The sequence below is a fragment of the Sinohyriopsis cumingii genome, chromosome 18, assembly GCF_028554795.1.
Source record: "Sinohyriopsis cumingii isolate HCF-2022 chromosome 18, ASM2855479v2, whole genome shotgun sequence".
NCBI classification, from domain to species: Eukaryota; Metazoa; Mollusca; class Bivalvia; order Unionida; family Unionidae; genus Sinohyriopsis; species Sinohyriopsis cumingii.
This window is the reverse complement of record NC_142978.1, coordinates 5,743,821-5,763,110: the sequence shown is the minus strand read 5'-3', so window position 1 is coordinate 5,763,110 and position 19,290 is coordinate 5,743,821. Positions and strand designations below refer to the sequence as shown.

Below are 19,290 nucleotides of genomic sequence, written 5' to 3'. Positions count from 1 at the left end.
TAAACGAGCTAATTCAAGATTTCTTGTTTAACCACCATGACCATATTAAAATCCTTTCCACGCAGCCTGCAAGGGACATGACGATCCCTAGAATGGAATGCTGTATTGTGTAATTCATGTATTCATCTCTGAATTGGTTTTTCGTCTTTTCCTAATCCATCTGTGAAATTATATGAAAAATATTCTTGCTCCAACACGCATCGACTACAATAAATCTGACTTGACTTATAGCGCAAAATACCTACAGACTGGTTCTTTTCTGAATTACAACAAAGAATCTGCAAGCAAAGATTAAAAGTTAAAAATCCAGTCCGTTCTCTCCTAACTAAGCCATACAGCTGCTATAAATAGAAACCCGAGGTCAAAAGTTGAAACCAGCATGTTTCTTGCAGTAGGGCAACTGCTATAAATATAACATAATACTGTTAGGAAAGTGCATGCAAGTCTTTGGACAAGCGTACTCTTATGTCGTAGTTACATAGAAGCCGTCTTTTCTAGAATATGGTATGTGAGATTAATGGGATGTTAATAAAAATGAGAAAACAAATTATTAATATTTTTTGGGAAGGGGATATACTGAAAATGCGTAATCTGAATAGTTATGCGTAATTTGGTGAAAAATAGCGTAATGATTATGCCCAAAACAGGTTAGCATGTACAGTAGTACCCCTCTTGAACGGCCCCCCTGACCAATGGCCACCCACTTATTTCCAGAATCCGTTTGCACCGACGAGTTTGTGTTCAAAAGTACCCCTCACAAAAGGCCACCCGGCTAATGCGACCAGCATATTAGTGCAATAATACAAAATTTACCCCTCACAAGCGGCCGCATTTTATTTTAATATGTATCCATAACCAGTATTTTATTCATAATGTGTGTTGAGTAATCTGATTTCTGTTTCCTGAAGTCAGGTTTTCGTTACTGAAAGAAGTGGTGACTAATGTACATGTACCACTAAGGTTAATATTATATAATTTACGCCTCACGAGAAGCCACAATTATTCCATAAAGCCAAGAAAAACTTAAATTTTAATCCGTACAAACGGGTAAGTACATGTAATCCAATTAGACATACTGCTGTGAAATCATAAGATGTCTGGTTTAGTCACTTTGATAATTGTTAAGATTACAATTATTGAACAGTAGTAACAGCTGAGAAGTGGCAGTATCGATGTACAATACCCAAGTCAGTAGGAAAATGGTTTAATAGCCTTTATGGGTTCCCTAAGTAAGATGTTGAGCTTGTTCAATTTGATAATTAGTGGCTATTACTACTGACAATAATTGTCAAAATTACAAATCCTAATGGCCGCAAGGTCAAATCTGCGTGATGTTAATGGTACATATCGAAGCCGTTTGGCTTCTCACACTTAGTGTAAAGAAATGTATTAAAACAATAGGGTACCAGACTGCGACTAACAAGTCACATGACAAGATCACTTCCTTTAAAAACATGGCAATTTGTTTAGACGCATAAAAAATTGTTTTATCAGTATTGTAGTTGGCAACATGAATAACTTACTGCAAAAAGATCAACATGTCATCGAGGAAAAGAAAAATTCTCAGTTTATAAGAGAAAGTGAAAGAAATTCAACTGACCGAGAAGGGGGGTGGGGTGGGGTCGAGGATCCTTGCAGAAAACTAATGTCGGAAAGACTCAGATAAACAATATCATGAAAGATAAGGAAACAATTCTGCAGAAGTGGGAAGGTGAAATGGACGGAGAAAGAAAGATCGTTTGAACCAGGAGATGTTTGTATCCTGATTTGAATGACAAAAAAGCAACAATTTTGTCAGTTGAATTGGGATATGATGACTTTACCGCAAGTAACGGATGTTTGCACAGATTTAAAGTGCAACACAATAGTAATTGTTCTGTCCTTAGTGGAGAATCAGCTGATGTTAATAATGAAGTTGTCAAAGACTGGAACAAAAGACTAAACGATATATGCAGGGGATATGACTGCAAGGATATTTTTAATTGTGACGAGACTGGTTTGTTTTTTAGACTGTTACCAGTAAAGTGACAGATGACGTGAGCTGTAAAATAATTATATTTTTAAAACTATATCAATGGCTGGCTATTCATATCATTCTTTTGAAAATGATGAAAGTTTGCTTTACATTTATTTCACAACATGCATGTGATATTTTAATGAAAATATTAAATGTTTTAGAATTAAACGTACTTGTGACTTTCTTCATATGTATTTACTATTCGCATCTGTCATCCCCCTCTAGAAAGGCCCCTTCCCTGCTGCAACAGGGGTGGCCTTATAAGAGGGGGGCTACCGTATGTATCTTATGAATATGGCTTTCTTGTCCCCGTGAGGAGGTATCTGTGTCTTGCCGAAAACCATGCACATCACTTTTATCCATTGTGGCTTGATATACATCTGTCTGGTTTACTTGTCTATTTAGAACATGCACCTTCAGGAAAAAAATCCCCAAAATCAACTGGGAATGTTATCTTGCAGTATTTTTTTCTTTTCTTTTAGTATTTAAGTGGCAATTTCTGACTAGTTTCAATACATCATTCTTAATCATAAAACTTTCAAGGAGTCAGCACCAGAAAACACGACAAAATCTACACATAATGCACTGGATGCTTTAGATTTATTTAAGAGTACAACTGAAAGCAGGAGATAAATGGGACAATTCCCACAACTGAATTCAAACAAGTTTCTCATTGCCAACCCCAGCACATTTTCCCCCATGGTCAATTTAACCAACAAAAAAATAATAATAACAAATTCCTGAAAATGATTTGTGCACCTAACTAAACTGGTTTTGCCCAATATTTTGAAGCACTTAGAACATTATATATACTAATCATTATAAATGTACATGTTAAAAAAAATAAATACCTATCTTAATTTTAAATCCAGTGCAACAGAAAACACATTTTTTTCTTTCTTCCCAATCAATCTAAATGTATCTCACAAACCTTTGTTATTGCATCAGCTTGTGCTTGTGTAGGCATGTCCCCTGTCACCAGAAGCCAGAAAAGCCCTTCAGGAAGGGGTTCCTCCCCTTTTCCACCATTTCCTTTAGGGAGCAGCTGCTGACATTTCGGAATTGTGTAACCCCTAAAGGCAATACCTTCCTCTGGATCCAAAAGTGAGGTTTCTGTCACAAGGGCTTTGATTCCTCGCATTCCTCCATACATCTACAAAGACAATGAATAAACAGAAACACCAGAAACTTGCATCATCTTCTTATATTCAAACTGTTTCTAAATGTAAACATACTTTCCTCTGGGTTAACACTGACTATATGTTAATAACTAAATACTGCTGAGCTACTCAGCACAAAGTAACTAAATCATTTTTGTTTTTCACTGGTTTGGAGGCAACTGGCCATTACCCATGCAGACTTGGTAATGCAGAATAGACAAGTGCAGGCTTGAGGTACAGGACAGACATCATGTACCTTCCTGCATGTCATACAATTCAATTGATGGAGGCACTTTCTACAGTGGCTCAGTGATTACCATGCCCCAATTGTAACCAAAATAGTGCAGATATGAATCCTAAAAATACATCAGCCTGAGTCTAAAACTGTGGTGTGGTCTTTGGCAAGGCATTCTACTCCAATTGCCTTTGCAATAAATAACCTATTTGAGTTGCTCTGCCATAAAATGCCAAACCAAACCTTTACTCAAGTGTCAACTTGCTATGAAAATACTTGTACCGCATCATTTGGTCCCAATAATTCTCTACTTGGTTTACACTACATATACCCAATATATGAGGAAAGAATTTAACCCAAGATTTTTCTGAGAATTCTTGTCTCCATGACACAGCGAAATTGTCTGAAGTGATACAAGATTCTTCCTAACTTTTTTGATATAACATTCTCCATGCTTCACTCAGCAATTCTTTTTCATTTCCCCCATTCAATCTACCCTTCTACTGGATGTATATTACATGGCACAATTACTAATCATCAATAGGAATAAAAGAAAGCAGCCAGAGAAATTCCAAGCTGGAGAAGGATTTTCAAAGCTCAAAATTACCTGATCCACAGTAACCTCACCAACGGATTTGTTGCCAAAGTTCTTTCTGAATTCAGCAACTTCCTTTTGCTTCACAGGAATCTCATTGGCCAACACATCTTTCAAACTCTGAAAACAAAGCATCAAACAGTAAAATTTTCAACACAGTTCAGGTATGAAAAAAATGCATACAATAACCTGACTTGTCTACAACCAATCTGACATTAGCCTTCTTTGAAAGAGTAACTTTTGAATTTTATTTATTCAGCTTCAAATGCATATATACACACAGAAAAGTTGACTGAATAGCTCAACTCTAACTTATTACTGACAAGTGCATAAAAGTAACTTGTCTGACAGCTCAGCACCAGCTTAAAATTAAAATGTGCAGGAAATATAGTATCACATGGCTAAAACTAGAGTGTAATATATGATTACACTGCTCATGTCTATATGCTTTAACTGTTCCTTGTAGCCACTGTGCAAGTTCTCTTGCAGAAAATAAATTCAGACAAAAGTGATCCTGAAACAAAGTGCTGGCCCATTTATAACTACTGGTAAACATTATTTTGGCAACATGTTAACTTTATATTAATTTTTAATTTTTTAAAAAATTTCTAAAAACTAAAACTTTCAATCTGTATTATATAGCCAGTATTGTACTGACATACTGTGAAACCAATATACCCATGCACCCACCTAATGCTACATGCAAAACCTTAACCAAAGTAGTTAAAAGATGAAATATAGGTCACAATGGGCTACTTTTCTTGCAAGTTTGCGATATCAACAAAGATGCATATTATCATCAACTTCACAACTGTGTCAGAACAGTGCCTTAATAATGAACAAACAAAATAATTGAACCCAAACCAATCAAATGTAAAATGTGGGGCACAATGAGCTATTACTGAAATCAACGAGTACTGCTCATCAAGATACTGTACACCAAATTTAATAATTCCAGACAAGATGTACCAAAAACCAGTTTGGTCATAAGCTAAATGCAAAACCTAACCAAAACCAATACAAGTTGAAATGTAGGTCACAGTGACCTGTTTCTGGTATGGAATGCAGTACCAAGAGAGGTACATATAAATAGTTGTCTACTTATTTAGGCATGAACAGCCAGTACACAAAATGAAAGTGTGTGTGATTTGGATTTTTAACGTAGCTTTAACAATTTTTCAGTCATATCGCTACAATGTCTGCAGTGAGGCAGTTTATAGTGATGTCTAGCACTGGGGCATCATGCCACAGACATGTAGCATGATGTCCCACCCAGTCACTTTATCCTGACACCTGGCCATCCAGTCCTAACATTAACCTCTTAATGCTGAGCGCCAAGCGAGGCAGATGTTAGTACCATTTTTGTAAGTCTTTGGCATGACTCGGACGGGGATCGAACCCACGACCTCCCGCATCCGAGGCAGGCGCTCTCACCACTAGGCCACCGGAGCGTTTTTAAATTTTTAAAAAAATGATTAGAATGTCTGTTATTACATTCTGTGCAAGGTTACATTACACAATGCCAGGTCACATTAAATGCCACGGTCATAATCCTTTCTCCCACTGTGCTGATGACGAGTTTAACACCCGATTTAAAAATAAAACCTGAAAAGCTATTAACAACTAGCTAACACAATCAAGTTTAACCTTGACAAAAACTCCTTTATCCAGTATTACATCTTAGTTGAGCTGTTAAGATGACATTCTGTATGCTTCTGTCCCCCAATAATTGTTAAGACAGGTGGTGCTTTACATATTTTACATACTTCTAAATGAAAGGTATAAAGAGAAAGTTGTCTGCATTTGCAACAGCACAACGGCCGAAACTTTGGAATGACTATGCTACATTCATATACTGCTGCTGAAATTTCTTTACATACTGTACTTATGGAAACTGAACATGATCTAAGTACATAGGACCAAAATGGCTGCATCCAGGTGCTCAAAATTACAGCCTGAAGTAGCCCAAAGCACACTATCTTTAGCAGTTATTCAAACTGGGAAAACAAATTTTACCAGAGTAGGCAGTACCAACTTCTGAAAGTGCAATGGATAAATTACAAAATATTAAAAAAGGAAACAAAAAATGTCAACTCATGTTGTTACAATTGACATCTGAAGTCCTGGGAGTGAAAATGACCAAGCAGTTCTTTGACAGGAGCACATCTGAAGTAAGGCCAATCTGTATACTCAATAAGCCAAACTACACCCATCAATCATACACCAAAACTAAAGGAATCAGAAGTTCTTTTAAGAATATCCAAGATACACAAGTCATTTTTTAAACAGACTGGATAACCAACAGTACAGAAAACTTGGAAATTTCTTTTTCTTTTAAAATCTAACCATAACACATGTTTATTTTAACCCTTTAAAAAAGTGAACTGTAAATTTACGTATGTATGTATGTATGTATGTATGCATGCAGTATCCAACAGAAGTAATTTCCACTGACTGCCTTAAATAGAAACATGAAGTGATGAGAGAGATACATGAAAAAGTATAAAGTATTCATAAGCACAAGTGAAAAAGAAACAACACTATTTGATTCAAGTATTTGAAAATCAAACTGAATTTTCATTCAAGCGATACTGTTGTCAAAAAGATTAAATCTTCTGGAAAGCCCATGTCATTTTATATGTGTATGCTGAATCCAAATGAACACTGAAATACCAGAATTACTGCTTGTCACGCAATTACCAACTAAACATTTACATGTGTATACACCAATTACAACAGGGTACTATGCTCACATTTCAATGATCTTTCAACTGAGCAACTGAATCAAGTCTGCTGGTACACACAAATGCTAATCAGATAAATAAACCAAAAATTGTTGAATGAAACAAGTCCAGCTTGCTCAAAGCCATGGACAATTAAGGTTCAATCTTTCACACATTTTCACCTAAGCTGGAATTATTCGTTCTGAATGAATCCGCTTGATTGATGAGCTTTTAAGGTCTGCTATAAAGTACACTGATCTTCACCACTGTCTTTCTGTCCCCTGACAGTCTCCATGACCTGCTTAGCATTCCAGTTTTTGAAATGTGATTTTAATCCTGTGTAATCTTTATTTATTGTTAAATATAGCGGCTGAAGTCGGTGACTCAAACAAAAGTGATTCCATTGTCCTCCAATTTATGTAGCACCTTCTCACTTTGACTGGCCCTGAACGCATCAAATACTGACACTTCCTGCACTGAATTATGAGCAGCTGGCCAAATGTTTGGTTCATTTATCCAAACTGACAGCAACTGAAGTTCAATGTTACACTTTTAACTCATGATAATGCCAAAAATGTTGATGGTGCAGTTTTAAAGTTGTAGTTCTGTTATGGGGTCCCTGAGTGTCTGAGTGGTCTAAAGCGATATCTGTTATGGGTCACTGCCATCTCACCTGTCTGCGTGGGTTCGAGTCTCAGATTTGGTCAATTTGGGTATGTGAGAAAGCTTGCAAGTAGCTTCTTGTGGATCAGTGGTTCTTTTAGGGGTTTTCCCGGGTTCTTCCTCCACCATTAATACTGGCCACCATGTATAGCCTATCATGTGCTGAAAAATGGTGTTTAACCCTACAACAACACAGTTCTTTTATAACCAATTATCTTAAGTGTTGTAGGATGCATCTAGTCAGTAACCATGACCTTCTGATCTGATTCTTACTTATCCACAGCTGTCAACCCCCCCCAACCGAGTACAAAAATACTGACTTCCATGAACAAATACTGATTTTTAACAATTTTAATGCATATGTAACTATTTACAACATCTACAACCATCAGTAAAGTAGGAACTTAAATAATTATTTAATGTCTAAGATGCATGTGTTGCACTCTTGCTTCTTCTGAACGGACACCCTGTTCCATTCGGGTGCCAATTTAGAAGGTGCACAAGAGCAAAACACACTCAGACATAGGCTGTTTGTAGGAGCACTTTCCACACCTTTTTTTTGTTTTGTTTTAATCATTATCAATTCCAATGTACCATTTTTCATTGATGATCTGAATTCTGTGTGATTTTTTTTAAAGAACTGCTTTTGTTTTAGCACACAAGTACTCATTTGCGATTTTACTGTCGCCAGCAACACCAGTAATTGAAAGAGGAAGGTTCATTTCTAAATTTAATAAAGTGAATTTTTGTAGAATTAGATCAAAGTTCTCTCAGGTATTTTTATGTCGTAAGTTCAGGCTGAGTTGTTGATGATGAAGCAGCAAGATGGTGTTTATTAGCTTTTTCATGCTCTTATATATCACAGGTGCCTCCATGCCCAATAACAAAATCACATTACACAAATTGCAAAATGTAAAGTTTTCTCCTTTTCTAGATGGTTTCACAAATCTAAACAAGATGGCACAAACATCCTTCCAGTTCTGTTTTCTTGTTCTTCCTTAGAAAATTCTGAATATTCTGCTTTCCATTTCTACATGATTAGAAACTGAATATTACAAAGATGAGATACAGTCACTGTGATAGCAGCAACTGTTTGTGCAATCCAATATGGCAGTTAAAGACAGGCATGTTAGCCTTGATTTCAAATGAACCAATCATATTTTAGAACTCTATTCCTATATACATGTGATACATTTATATCAGAATGGAACAGTGACAATGTTTGGTAAATATAAATGATGGAAAACAAGTTTCTGTGCAGAAAGCTTCTTTCATAGTTACAATGAAATTTTATTCTATATATGTACAAGCCTTCCAGAAAGTTTTGTTGACTATTGATGGTGTACAACTCTATCTTGTATAAAAAAACACTGCAGACATCCTGGATACTCCAACAGTAATAACACCATAAATATGGAGAAAGCTAATGAAAAAGAACAACCATAAACAAAATTTCTATTAAAAGTATTTGAAGGGTAACACTTAAACCTTTGTTTCATCATATGGTGACTTTGGGGAACATCAATCAGTTTCAATAATCAGTCAAAAACAAGATTTTTAGAGCAGATTTTTCAGTGCAGAATGGCCATTAAAAAAATACATAAAAAATGTCTGAAATTTTCTTCTAAAAATGTAGGTTAAGATAAAACATTTTAGAATGGACATTTTAATTTCACACTTTTTTTTATAGAGATTAAGCATTCTATCAACACCACCTCCAATATGTAGTACACAAATCTTCAAATCTTGTAGGCCGACGATGACTGACTTTCTAATGTTTAACAATCATAATTTCATAAAATTGCAACATAGCAACTTGCTTATTATATCTGTACATAAAGAGAACATTACAGTTTGTATGATTGTAACCAAAGATGAAGACAATAAAAATGGACATTTCATGATATTTCTCAAATTTTTCATGTTTCTGAAATGTGGTACTGGTAAAAGCTACTTTAATCAACTGCTCCACACTAGGCAGGCATTTGATAATACAAAAGAAAAATGCCATGCTGATATTACAAAGACCTGATCTTAAAGAATTAAGTACTGTATCCAATGTTCCCCCACTCTGAGACTGGTACCCTGCTAAATCAAAGATTATTTAGACTGGTACCCTGCTAAATTAAAGATTATTTAGTCCTACTACAGAGTCAACTCTGGTGCTGCATTTCAGGTTGCCTGACTTCCAAACTGTTTATGCTGGTGCCAATGTTGCAGGATGTACTTTGCCAAGGGATTACTCATAAATTGGGATGTTTATTCATACTTACTGTGGTTGTAGATTTGTGTCTGTAACCAACAGCAACTGCAGGACAGAAAGCCTACAAAACAAAACACAAATGAGCCATGATTATTTTGATACAAATGAATCCTTATTCAACAGAAAACAAATTCTTTCATGGAGATTTAGAGAATTGAAAAAGAAAAGGTTCTGTGTAGTATCCTTCTATTTAAAATACAATTCTGATGGCATTATCTATGTTCATATTTATTAGTAGCATTTTCAACTGTTGAAAGCATACAATTTTCAGTTACAGTAATATAACATTTAAGTTGTTTGAAAATTTCGGTCAATACAGGTTGGTTTTTTGTGTGAAGTGTCATTATAACACACCCACACTCAATCCTTGATGTAAATACACCAAAAGGGCATTTGTTTGCAGTTGGGATTACTCTTTTCAGATAAAGAATTAACTTTGGACTCTCATGCCATGTATAAAAATCTAAAAAATAGCCAGAAAGCATGGTGATGACACGTTTTTGTACAAAAAGCTTGCAGTTTCATAGCAACTGTTTGTATTAAAAGACTGTCGATAATAGACGCATAATGAAAATAAGTCTTCCGGTAACTGGTACCACGAGGCTTTTGTTGGTGGGCTACTCCTCTCAAAAATATAAAGCTAAAGGTTAAAACGTGCAAAACTTGCTTTTAAGGACATTTAGTCAGATATTTTGAATAAGATTCCGCGTGCGTTGGATGGTCTACGTGCGAATTTGTACACAACGTATATGCAAGTTTTATCTGGTTTTCCTTACGTGACATTCTATATGACCTTGAAATTTCGGACTAATTAAATGCAACACATACTAAAAAGATTAATAAACGTGGTAGTTTGCTCCTGGACAAAGAGTGAGAATGAGATATATTCTAATCAACAGTGTACAATTTGGAACGTTTCTGCGGGTAAGGAAATTTCGCTGAAAACCAACGCTCACCCCTTTTTGGCCCACATACGATGTACTATAATCATTTGCACAAAAAACGGACAACCTAACAAATATACATTTGTTTCACTTACAAAAAACAAAAGTATAACTTAATAAATTCAATGTATAGCTACCCTGTTGTTCTGTATTAGTCTAAAGGCTGCTGTTCGTAGTAAAGACATGGTAAGCAAGTTAATCACAACCCAATGCTTCCTGTCGGCAGTGTACTATTGACACCAGTAACGTCACGTTGGACAAATAGACACGTGATAGTGAGCGATTGTACATATAATGCAAAAATTTCCTACAGGAGTGTCAAGCGAATTAGCTCAATGTTTTTGAGACATATCAATATAGGCTATACTGTAACGAGAAATAGTGTTAATTTAAGATTTATTCTTCATTATCTTTAACATTTACACCAATTAGGAAATTTTGATTTAAGTTTTTGGAATCTGTACATCTAATTAATCTTTACTTCAATACGCATAAAACTGGTATGATTCTGGTACCACATCACGTTGAGTACTATTGTTTACGTATCTGAAAATTGTACTTGCAAATCAAAAGAAGCTGAGACAGCACACAAGGATGTTACTAAATAATAATAATAATAATAATAATAATAATAATTATTATTATTATTATTATTATTATTATTATTATTATAAAACAAGCTCAATTTTTCTCCTTATTTTTGTTTTGTTTTGAGAACACTAATGGGACTGCTTTCTTATCATCTTAATACAAATGTTATACAACAATTAATTAGAGGTAAATATTTATTTATTTTAACGTGGGTCCAAATTTTTTCAAGATCAGCCTGGATCGCCAACTGCAGTGTGTCCTTGGACAAGACATTTCCCTCTCATTGCCTCAGTAGTAAATATCCTGCTGTGCCGTAAAACACCCTTACAAACCAAACCATCAAAACGAACACATTGCTGAACACAATAATTCTGTATTATTTTTTTTTAAATGATAAATCTTCTTATTATTATTAGCCGCATCACACATTAAAAACTGGTTTGAAATTCACGTATCCTATCATTTTTAAATTTTACGCTTTTACATTTTTAGCTTGTAACTTCTTGTTCTCGTATACAATTTTGAGCACTTGAATGATTTCACACACACACACACACACACACACACACACACACACACCTAATTTATGATACCACAGAGCCTAAACTGTACTGTTTCGTAAAATTCCAGTCAATTAATCTTCATGTAGATTTGTTTTTCAAAAAATTAAATTTATTTACATTTTGTAACATTACTTTTAGTAGGTACCATATAGCCATTATTGTGCGAATGTGATGTTAAACTTTACTAGATACCTATCGCATGACAATAAAGTCGTATTATTTACTGTACATAATTTAGTAATTATTTAATTCCACTATCATTCTATATTGATTTAAACATAATTTAATCTTTATTGTGGTAGAGAGAGAGAGAGAGAGAGAGAGAGAGAGAGAGAGAGAGAGAGAGTTGTGTTATATCCAGAATTTCGAAACACCTCTAATTTAATTGAAAAACTGATTTTAATAGAAAGCTTATTACACTGCGAATGATGCAAGGTAATTCTGGTATTGCTTTTTTTTTATAGCTAGTTCTAGTAATTAATTAACAATGTTTCATATTTTGTCCTTATTTGTCAACGAATGACCCGCTATGTTATAAACATCACCACCACTTGTTTAACTTACCACGTCTCGTGTAAAATCTTTACAACAGTTACTAAACTTAGACTAAAAGTTGCTACTGTCATAAACCAATGTCTATAAAAAATCGTGGCAACGTACACAACTTTTTCTTTGATACTGTTGTTTGAGCCTTTCGCCTCCTGGTCATCGTTCTTTAAGTTTCAGATTTATGCTGTTGTTTTATTTTCTAATGAATCCAGTTTTGCTTTTAGTTGCGCCTGTTTCGTTGTCGATTTTGTTTTCTTCTTCATGGTCTCTGCTTCTTTGTCATACATTTCAAAGTCTGCTTTCACTGATTATCTTTTGTAAGTGGCTACTTCTGCTGCATAGACATGACCACTCAATTCTCTTTCTTCTTGTACAATAAATACTCTAACAGGTTGTTTCAGATTCTGTTAGCTGCTATTCAAATTATTCAACTGCATTATTTGCATGCATTTCATATTCGTAGGAAATTCGGATTGGCTTCCTTCATGTAGAAGTAGACTTCTTAGTATATTTCGGCTGTTTCCTCTGGACAGTTCCGTATCTATATTTCTTTCTTGAACGAAACGACTATACTTAGTTCATGCCTGTCATTGCCCTGTTCAGTCACATTTTCTATGCGACCATGAGACAGTATTCGTTCTGGAACGTTTAAATTTGTCAAACTAATACCCATTTCCCATGGCACTTCATTAAACAAAACATGAACGTTGTTTTTTTCACTTTGCATTCTATATCACCATTTTTTAAAAGCAAAACTAGATTTAATTATGTCATATTTTACAACCTCTAATCCTGAGCATTTTAAGGGCATTTTCATAATTATTGCCTGCCTGTTCTGCCATAATTTATTCATTCATTTTACTTTCTGTTTTATGTGATAATTTATGACGTCAAAATTGTACTTTACTAAATTCACATGGAGGAGAATATATGATACCAACTTGCACACGTGTTTCCTCTTACACGATAATCTTCATTGTAAACAGCCTTGTCAAACTCTTTTAATTATCTTCAACTATCTGAAATGTTTACGCTTACCTAAATGCAACAAAACAACTTGCAAAATAATTGGATGTCGCATAAGAAACAACGGAAGAAAACTAAGACAACGAGGGTTTGGAATAAACATCTTAAAGGCATGTACAAAGAAATAACTGGCAAAAATATAACTGCGAAGGAGTTAGGAATAATGGGCGCAAAGCAAACAATAAAAGAAATTATACGTAAATATTTATAAACGCCAAATTAGATTAAAGATCCACATAACTCGCAGGGGCTCAGTATGCCGAAGTGGTCTAAAGCGCTCGTCTTTATCGATCTCTGCCATTTCACCAAAATCCGCGTGGGTTGGAGTCTAGGGCTAGGCCAGTGTGGGTACGTGAGAAAGCTGCAGGTAGCTTTCCATGGGTCGGTGGTTCTTATCGGGCTATTTTCGGTTTTCCTTTACCAGTTATACAGGCCGCCATGTATAGTCTATCTTGCGCTGATAAATGGCACTAAACCCCAAAACAGCAGCAACAACAATATAATTTGTCGTAATTCGTGAAGGGATACCACTTGTAAGTATTTTCTTCCTATGGATAATCTGAATTAAAAGAAGATACATGACATAATTTGGTATCCGATACTTTACTTTTCGACTGAGATTACTAATTTCAGTACTGAGTGTAATAATAATAATAATAATAACCTATCTTTAACGAGGATAACACATTTGGTCATGGCTGACCCATCTGCCATGTGGTCCTCAGTTTTTGTAATAAAATAATAAAAATAGAAGTTCATGCACATAACCATGTATCGTCGCACACTCATTCGTACATATTTGACATGAATGACTATATGTGACTATACTGAGAAACATACAAATATATATCAATTATGGATATGATTTTAAAGTTTTCTATTTAGAGCTTTTAATATATCATTCCAGCTGGTCCAGAAAGAATTTCTTTAATGATAATTTAAAAGAAGCAATCGATGTTGAATTACGTATCATCATTGGTAAGGAATTCCATACAGTAGGTGCTGATACAGAAAATGAGCTTTTGTAATGATTGGTTTTCGACCAAGGAATCTGGAGATCGTTGTTTGTCGTCGATCGGAGATTACGCTCAGTATTTTATGATCTTAGTTCAGTTATGTTAGAGATATAATCTGGAGAAAGACCGTTTAAAGACTTGTATGTCATGATTCCTTTAAAATAAAGAATACGTTTTTGTATAGGTAGCCATTTCAGACGTGAAAACAAAACATTTGAGGGAGTCATAACAGGAAGTTTCAGTATTATTCGGGCTGCCCTTTTCTGGAGTCTATCAGTTCTGGACAGATTATAATTTGATGTGTTTCCCCATGGGGTACAGCCGTAATCTATCAGTGGTAGTATATAACCCGAAAAATAAATTTCAAGTGAATGTGGAGGTAGAAAGTTTGAAGCAATTTTAATAGAGTTATTCTTTTGACTACCATTGCACATAAGTGATCGATATGCTCATTCCAGCTGAGGTGTTGATCAATGTAGATACCAAGAAGTTTTTGATTTTTGACAATAGATACGTCTAAGCCATTTTGAGTTAGAAGTAAATCCATGTTAGTAGATAGACGCTGCCTTGTTCCAATTGTCATACATTTCGTTTTAGAGATGTTAATATGCATTTTGTTTTCATGACACCAAACTGATATATTGTTGAGGTCGGTTTGAAGTTTATTTTTAATGGAGTCTAGAGATTTATCAGATAAATGCAATGTCGAATCGTCAGCGAAAAGATATGTGTTAGCGTGCTCTGGATACAAGGCTAAGTCATTGATAAATTGTAGAAAAGGAAGAGGCCCTAATATAGATCCTTGAGGAACACCACTTAAGATATGACTTGGTTCGGATATATGTTTACCCGTGCAAACAACCTGGTGTCTGTTTGTGAGATACGACGTGAACCAGGCAACTGAGTTTGGAGAAAATTTGTTGGCTGAAAGTTTTTTAATGAGCACCGAATGGTCAACCAAATCGAATGCTTTTTTAAAATCAATGAAGATTGCACCAGTAAGTTCACCTGATTATACTGTTAGTAGCCATTGGTCTATAAGTTTTGTCATTGCAGTTTGACATGAATGATTCTTTCGAAAACCTGACTGTGATCTATGGAGGAGTTGGTACTTGTCAATATGTCTGAAAATATGCTTGCTGACATGTTTTTCCATAATTTTTGAAAGTACGGATAGAACAGATATGGGTCGATTGTTGGATGGGTCATTCTTTTCATTTCCCTTATAAATTGCGAATACTTTTGCTAACTTCAATGACTCCGGGAATTTATTGGAATTGATACTACAGTTAATTATTTTTTTCAACGACTCTGAGATTGATAAAGCGGACATTTTCAGAGTTTTGGGGTGAATTCCATCTAGACAAGCTGATTTGTTTGTGTCAAGTTTATTTATAATATCAAAAGTGTCATTTATTGTTATTAAGGGAATGTTGAAACTAACATGATCGGGTACCCTGTCATTCACGAATTTAGTAAGTTTGTCTAAATTAGGCTCTGTATTCTTAGACCTGTCAAGCGTTTGGGAGATATTAGTAAAAAAATGGTTCAGCTGGTTTGCAATATCGAGCTCTTCAGTATATTTAGTGCCATCGACTATAATTTCATATGGAGCTAGATGCGCAGGTTTCGTTGAAGTTAGATTTCGTAAGTGATTCCAGATGGATCTGTTATCGGACTTTGATGTGATGGCTTCTTTGAAGAAGGAGCGTTTGTGTTTTACAATGATTGATTTGACTTTGTTTCGCCATAAACGATAGTTTGTGAAGTCTTTATGTTTATGGTAGTAGTTTCGTTTGCGTTGTGCCTCTGCGATTTCATTAGTATACCATACTGGTTGTTTTGATCGTTTAATTCTCTTGATGAGTATGGAGGCGTGTTTATTTAGGATAGTAAGAAAACAGTGACTCCAGTTAGACAAGTCATAATCTGGGTCTATATTAGGGAAATATATTACGTTAATGTTTTGTGATAGTTCGGAGAGAAATTCATTTTCAGAAAAGTTTTTGAAACATCTGTACTGCATGTAGGAGTGTAAGTTGTTTTTCTTTGCGCTCTGTTGCTTACGAGTTGCACATATAGGATAGTGATCACTAATAGGAAACATGGTACGTTTATCTCGTAGAGATTGGTTGGATGGGTAGTATAGATGTGGTCTATCAGAGTAGAAGTACAGGCTGTTACTCTTGTTGGAGCATATATTACCTGTGTAAGGTAGTGCAGTTGTATCATACGTAGCCATTTAGTGTTAGTATCAGAGATGAGGTCAATATTAAAGTCTCCCATGATAATTACTTCATTGTTAGAAGATAAAGCAGCCTCTAACTCGTGTTCAAATTGGTCAGTCCATGAGGAGAGGGAGTTTGGGGGTCGGTATGCTGAGCAGATATAGAGTGATTTGCTATTGAGGAAACCTAACTCAATCCATATTGATTCGATAGTAGAATTTTCAAAATCTGTTCTTCTCTTGTATGTCAAGTTATTTGAAACGTACATGACTATCCCTCCTCCTATGCCTTGTGGTCGATCTCGTCTTTCCAAAGAAAAGTTGCTAATAGAGATAGCACTGTCAGGTACATTACAATCTAGAAACGTTTCGCATTGTCCAGTTACTGCAAGGTTGGGTTCATTTTGTATCGTTAGTCTTAGTTCATCTATCTTTGGTAAGATGTGTCTTACATTGATATTGATAAGTTGCAAACTTTTCTTTTTCAGACCAAAGGATGTACAGTTTAAATTTTTCTCAGTCGTTATAGGAATGAAGACAGATTTATTAGTTATTCCCGAGTCCGTGGGAGAGACCTCATAACCTTGGCATGTACAATTAGAATTTGTACTTTGAACAGAGATGCCGTCGGAACAAATATCTCCAAAAACATGATACTTATTATTGGTTGAGGTGTATGTATAATAACACTGGTCAACAGTGAAATCATTACTGACTTGAAAAGGCCCTAATCTGTAGTATTTTGGTGTGCCGAACACGAATATAACCGTGAAAAATTTGTATTGGCTCTCGTTTTGAAGATATTCATATACCTCATTTTCTATGTTTCACTGTGTAAATTTCTCCAGTAGGACTGCAGCAACATCCGGAATAATGATGTAACATTGCATAATACCATCATGCTCACATCATCCACAGTTGATTGCATCATTTTCTGATGCAATGCAATACTAATGCCATGCGGCTGCTGAAGTAAGTTGACGTCAGCAGTGTACTATACATGTGTAGGCCTATTATACTAATGCCAGGCGGCTGCTGAAGCTGACGTAAGCAGTGTACTATATAAAGCCCAATCAGATAGGTTCAGCATTTAAAATATTTTAGACGTTGTGCGAGACAGTTCAAGCTACTGTTGCATAAAACTTATTATTTTATCCATTTACGTACAATAAAGAACAGTAATGCCTCGAAAGTGTGTTAATACCGCGGACAATTTTTGCTATATTTGTGGGGAAGTGACATTTGCCAACCAGAAGAAAAGTATCAATTCTCAAGTGAAGAAGGCATATCATCTTTACTTCGGATGCAAGGTTGGTGACCAAGACAAGCCTTGGGTTCCGCATATATGCTGTGCTACATGTACAACACAGCTTTCACAGTGGTTGAATTGTAAAAGGTCATCAATGCCGTTTGCAGTCCCAATGGTGTGGAGAGAGCCAAGCAACCACCTAAATGACTGTTACTTCTGCTTGGTTCCTCCTCTTTCCGGCGGAATAACGAAGCGAAAGAAGTCGAGAATAGTCTACCCAAACATTCCGTCTGCATTGAGACCAGTTCCACATGGTGAGGGACTTCCTATTCCAGAACCTCCAGCAGAATATTCTCTTGATTCATCTGACGAAGACAAAGGTGAGTCGACCTGTTCTTCTCCTGGTCCATCAGCATGCAGTGATCCAGATTTTCACTGTGGTGCATCATCAACCCCACACAGAATAACACAGGAAGAACTAAATGACCTGATTCGTGATTTGGACTTATCAAAGAACAAGGCAGAATTGCTAGGATCAAGACTCCAACAATGGAATCTTCTAGAAGAAGATGTCACAATTACTGCATATCGAAAGCGCCACCAGCAATTGGAGCCTTTCTTCAGAAAGGAAAGTAATCTGATATTCTGTTCCGATATTGAGGGCCTCATGAATGCTTTAAAAATCACTCATGACCCACAAGAATGGAGACTATTTGTGGACTCTTCGAAACTGAGTCTCAAGGCTGTGCTTTTGCACAATGGAAACATTCTTCCATCTATTCCAGTAGCGTATGCTGTCCACATGAAAGAGACATACGATAACTTAAGGCAGCTACTGAATTCCATTGAGTATAACAAGTACAGCTGGCACCTCTGTGGTGATTTGAAGGTAGTTGCCCTTTTAATGGGACTGCAGCAAGGATATACAAAATACATGTGTTTCTTATGCGAGTGGGATAGCCGAGCAAGGGAAATGCACTACATGAGGAAGGAATGGACTCACAGGCAGAATGTAGCCATTGGAGAGAAGAATATCCAACACCCAGCTCTGGTTGAGGCTCAGAAAATCTTGCTACCACCCCTTCACATCAAACTAGGTTTGATGAAGAACTTCGTGAAAGCCATTGACCGGACTTTGCCAGCATTCCGATACCTGCATGAAAAATTCCCTCGACTCAGCGAAGCAAAGATTAAAGAGGGAGTTTTTGTGGGTCCTCAGATTCGAGAGCTTTTCAAAGATGACCGGTTCAACAACTTGCTGGAAGGTGACGCGAAACAAGCATGGAATGCTTTTCGCCTAGTTTCTACAAACTTCCTCGGAAATGTTAGGGCAGAAAACTATAAGGAACTAGTAGAAGACATGTTGATGAAGTATAAGAAACTTGGCTGCAATATGTCTCTAAAGATTCACTTCCTTCATTCCCATTTGGATTTCTTTCCTAGCAACTGTGGTATTGTTAGTGATGAAC

The 19,290-nt window shown here is 35.8% G+C and overlaps 1 protein-coding gene across 1 annotated transcript in view; it reads right to left on the bottom strand.

The window, feature by feature from the left end:
* The window catches only part of LOC149776007 (putative citrate synthase 2, mitochondrial), a 36,270-nt gene extending 25,398 nt beyond the window's left edge, over positions 1-10,872 (bottom strand). Inside the window, exons 1-4 of the mRNA XM_089941525.1 lie at positions 10,738-10,872; positions 9,667-9,717; positions 4,020-4,127; positions 2,949-3,170 (exon numbers count right to left, since the gene is read on the bottom strand). Of these exons, the coding sequence (XP_089797651.1) occupies positions 2,949-3,170; positions 4,020-4,127; positions 9,667-9,717; positions 10,738-10,785 (429 nt within the window). The 5' untranslated portion in view covers positions 10,786-10,872. The remainder of the gene's footprint in view (positions 1-2,948; positions 3,171-4,019; positions 4,128-9,666; positions 9,718-10,737) is intronic.
* Between the last annotated feature and the right edge of the window lie 8,418 nt (positions 10,873-19,290).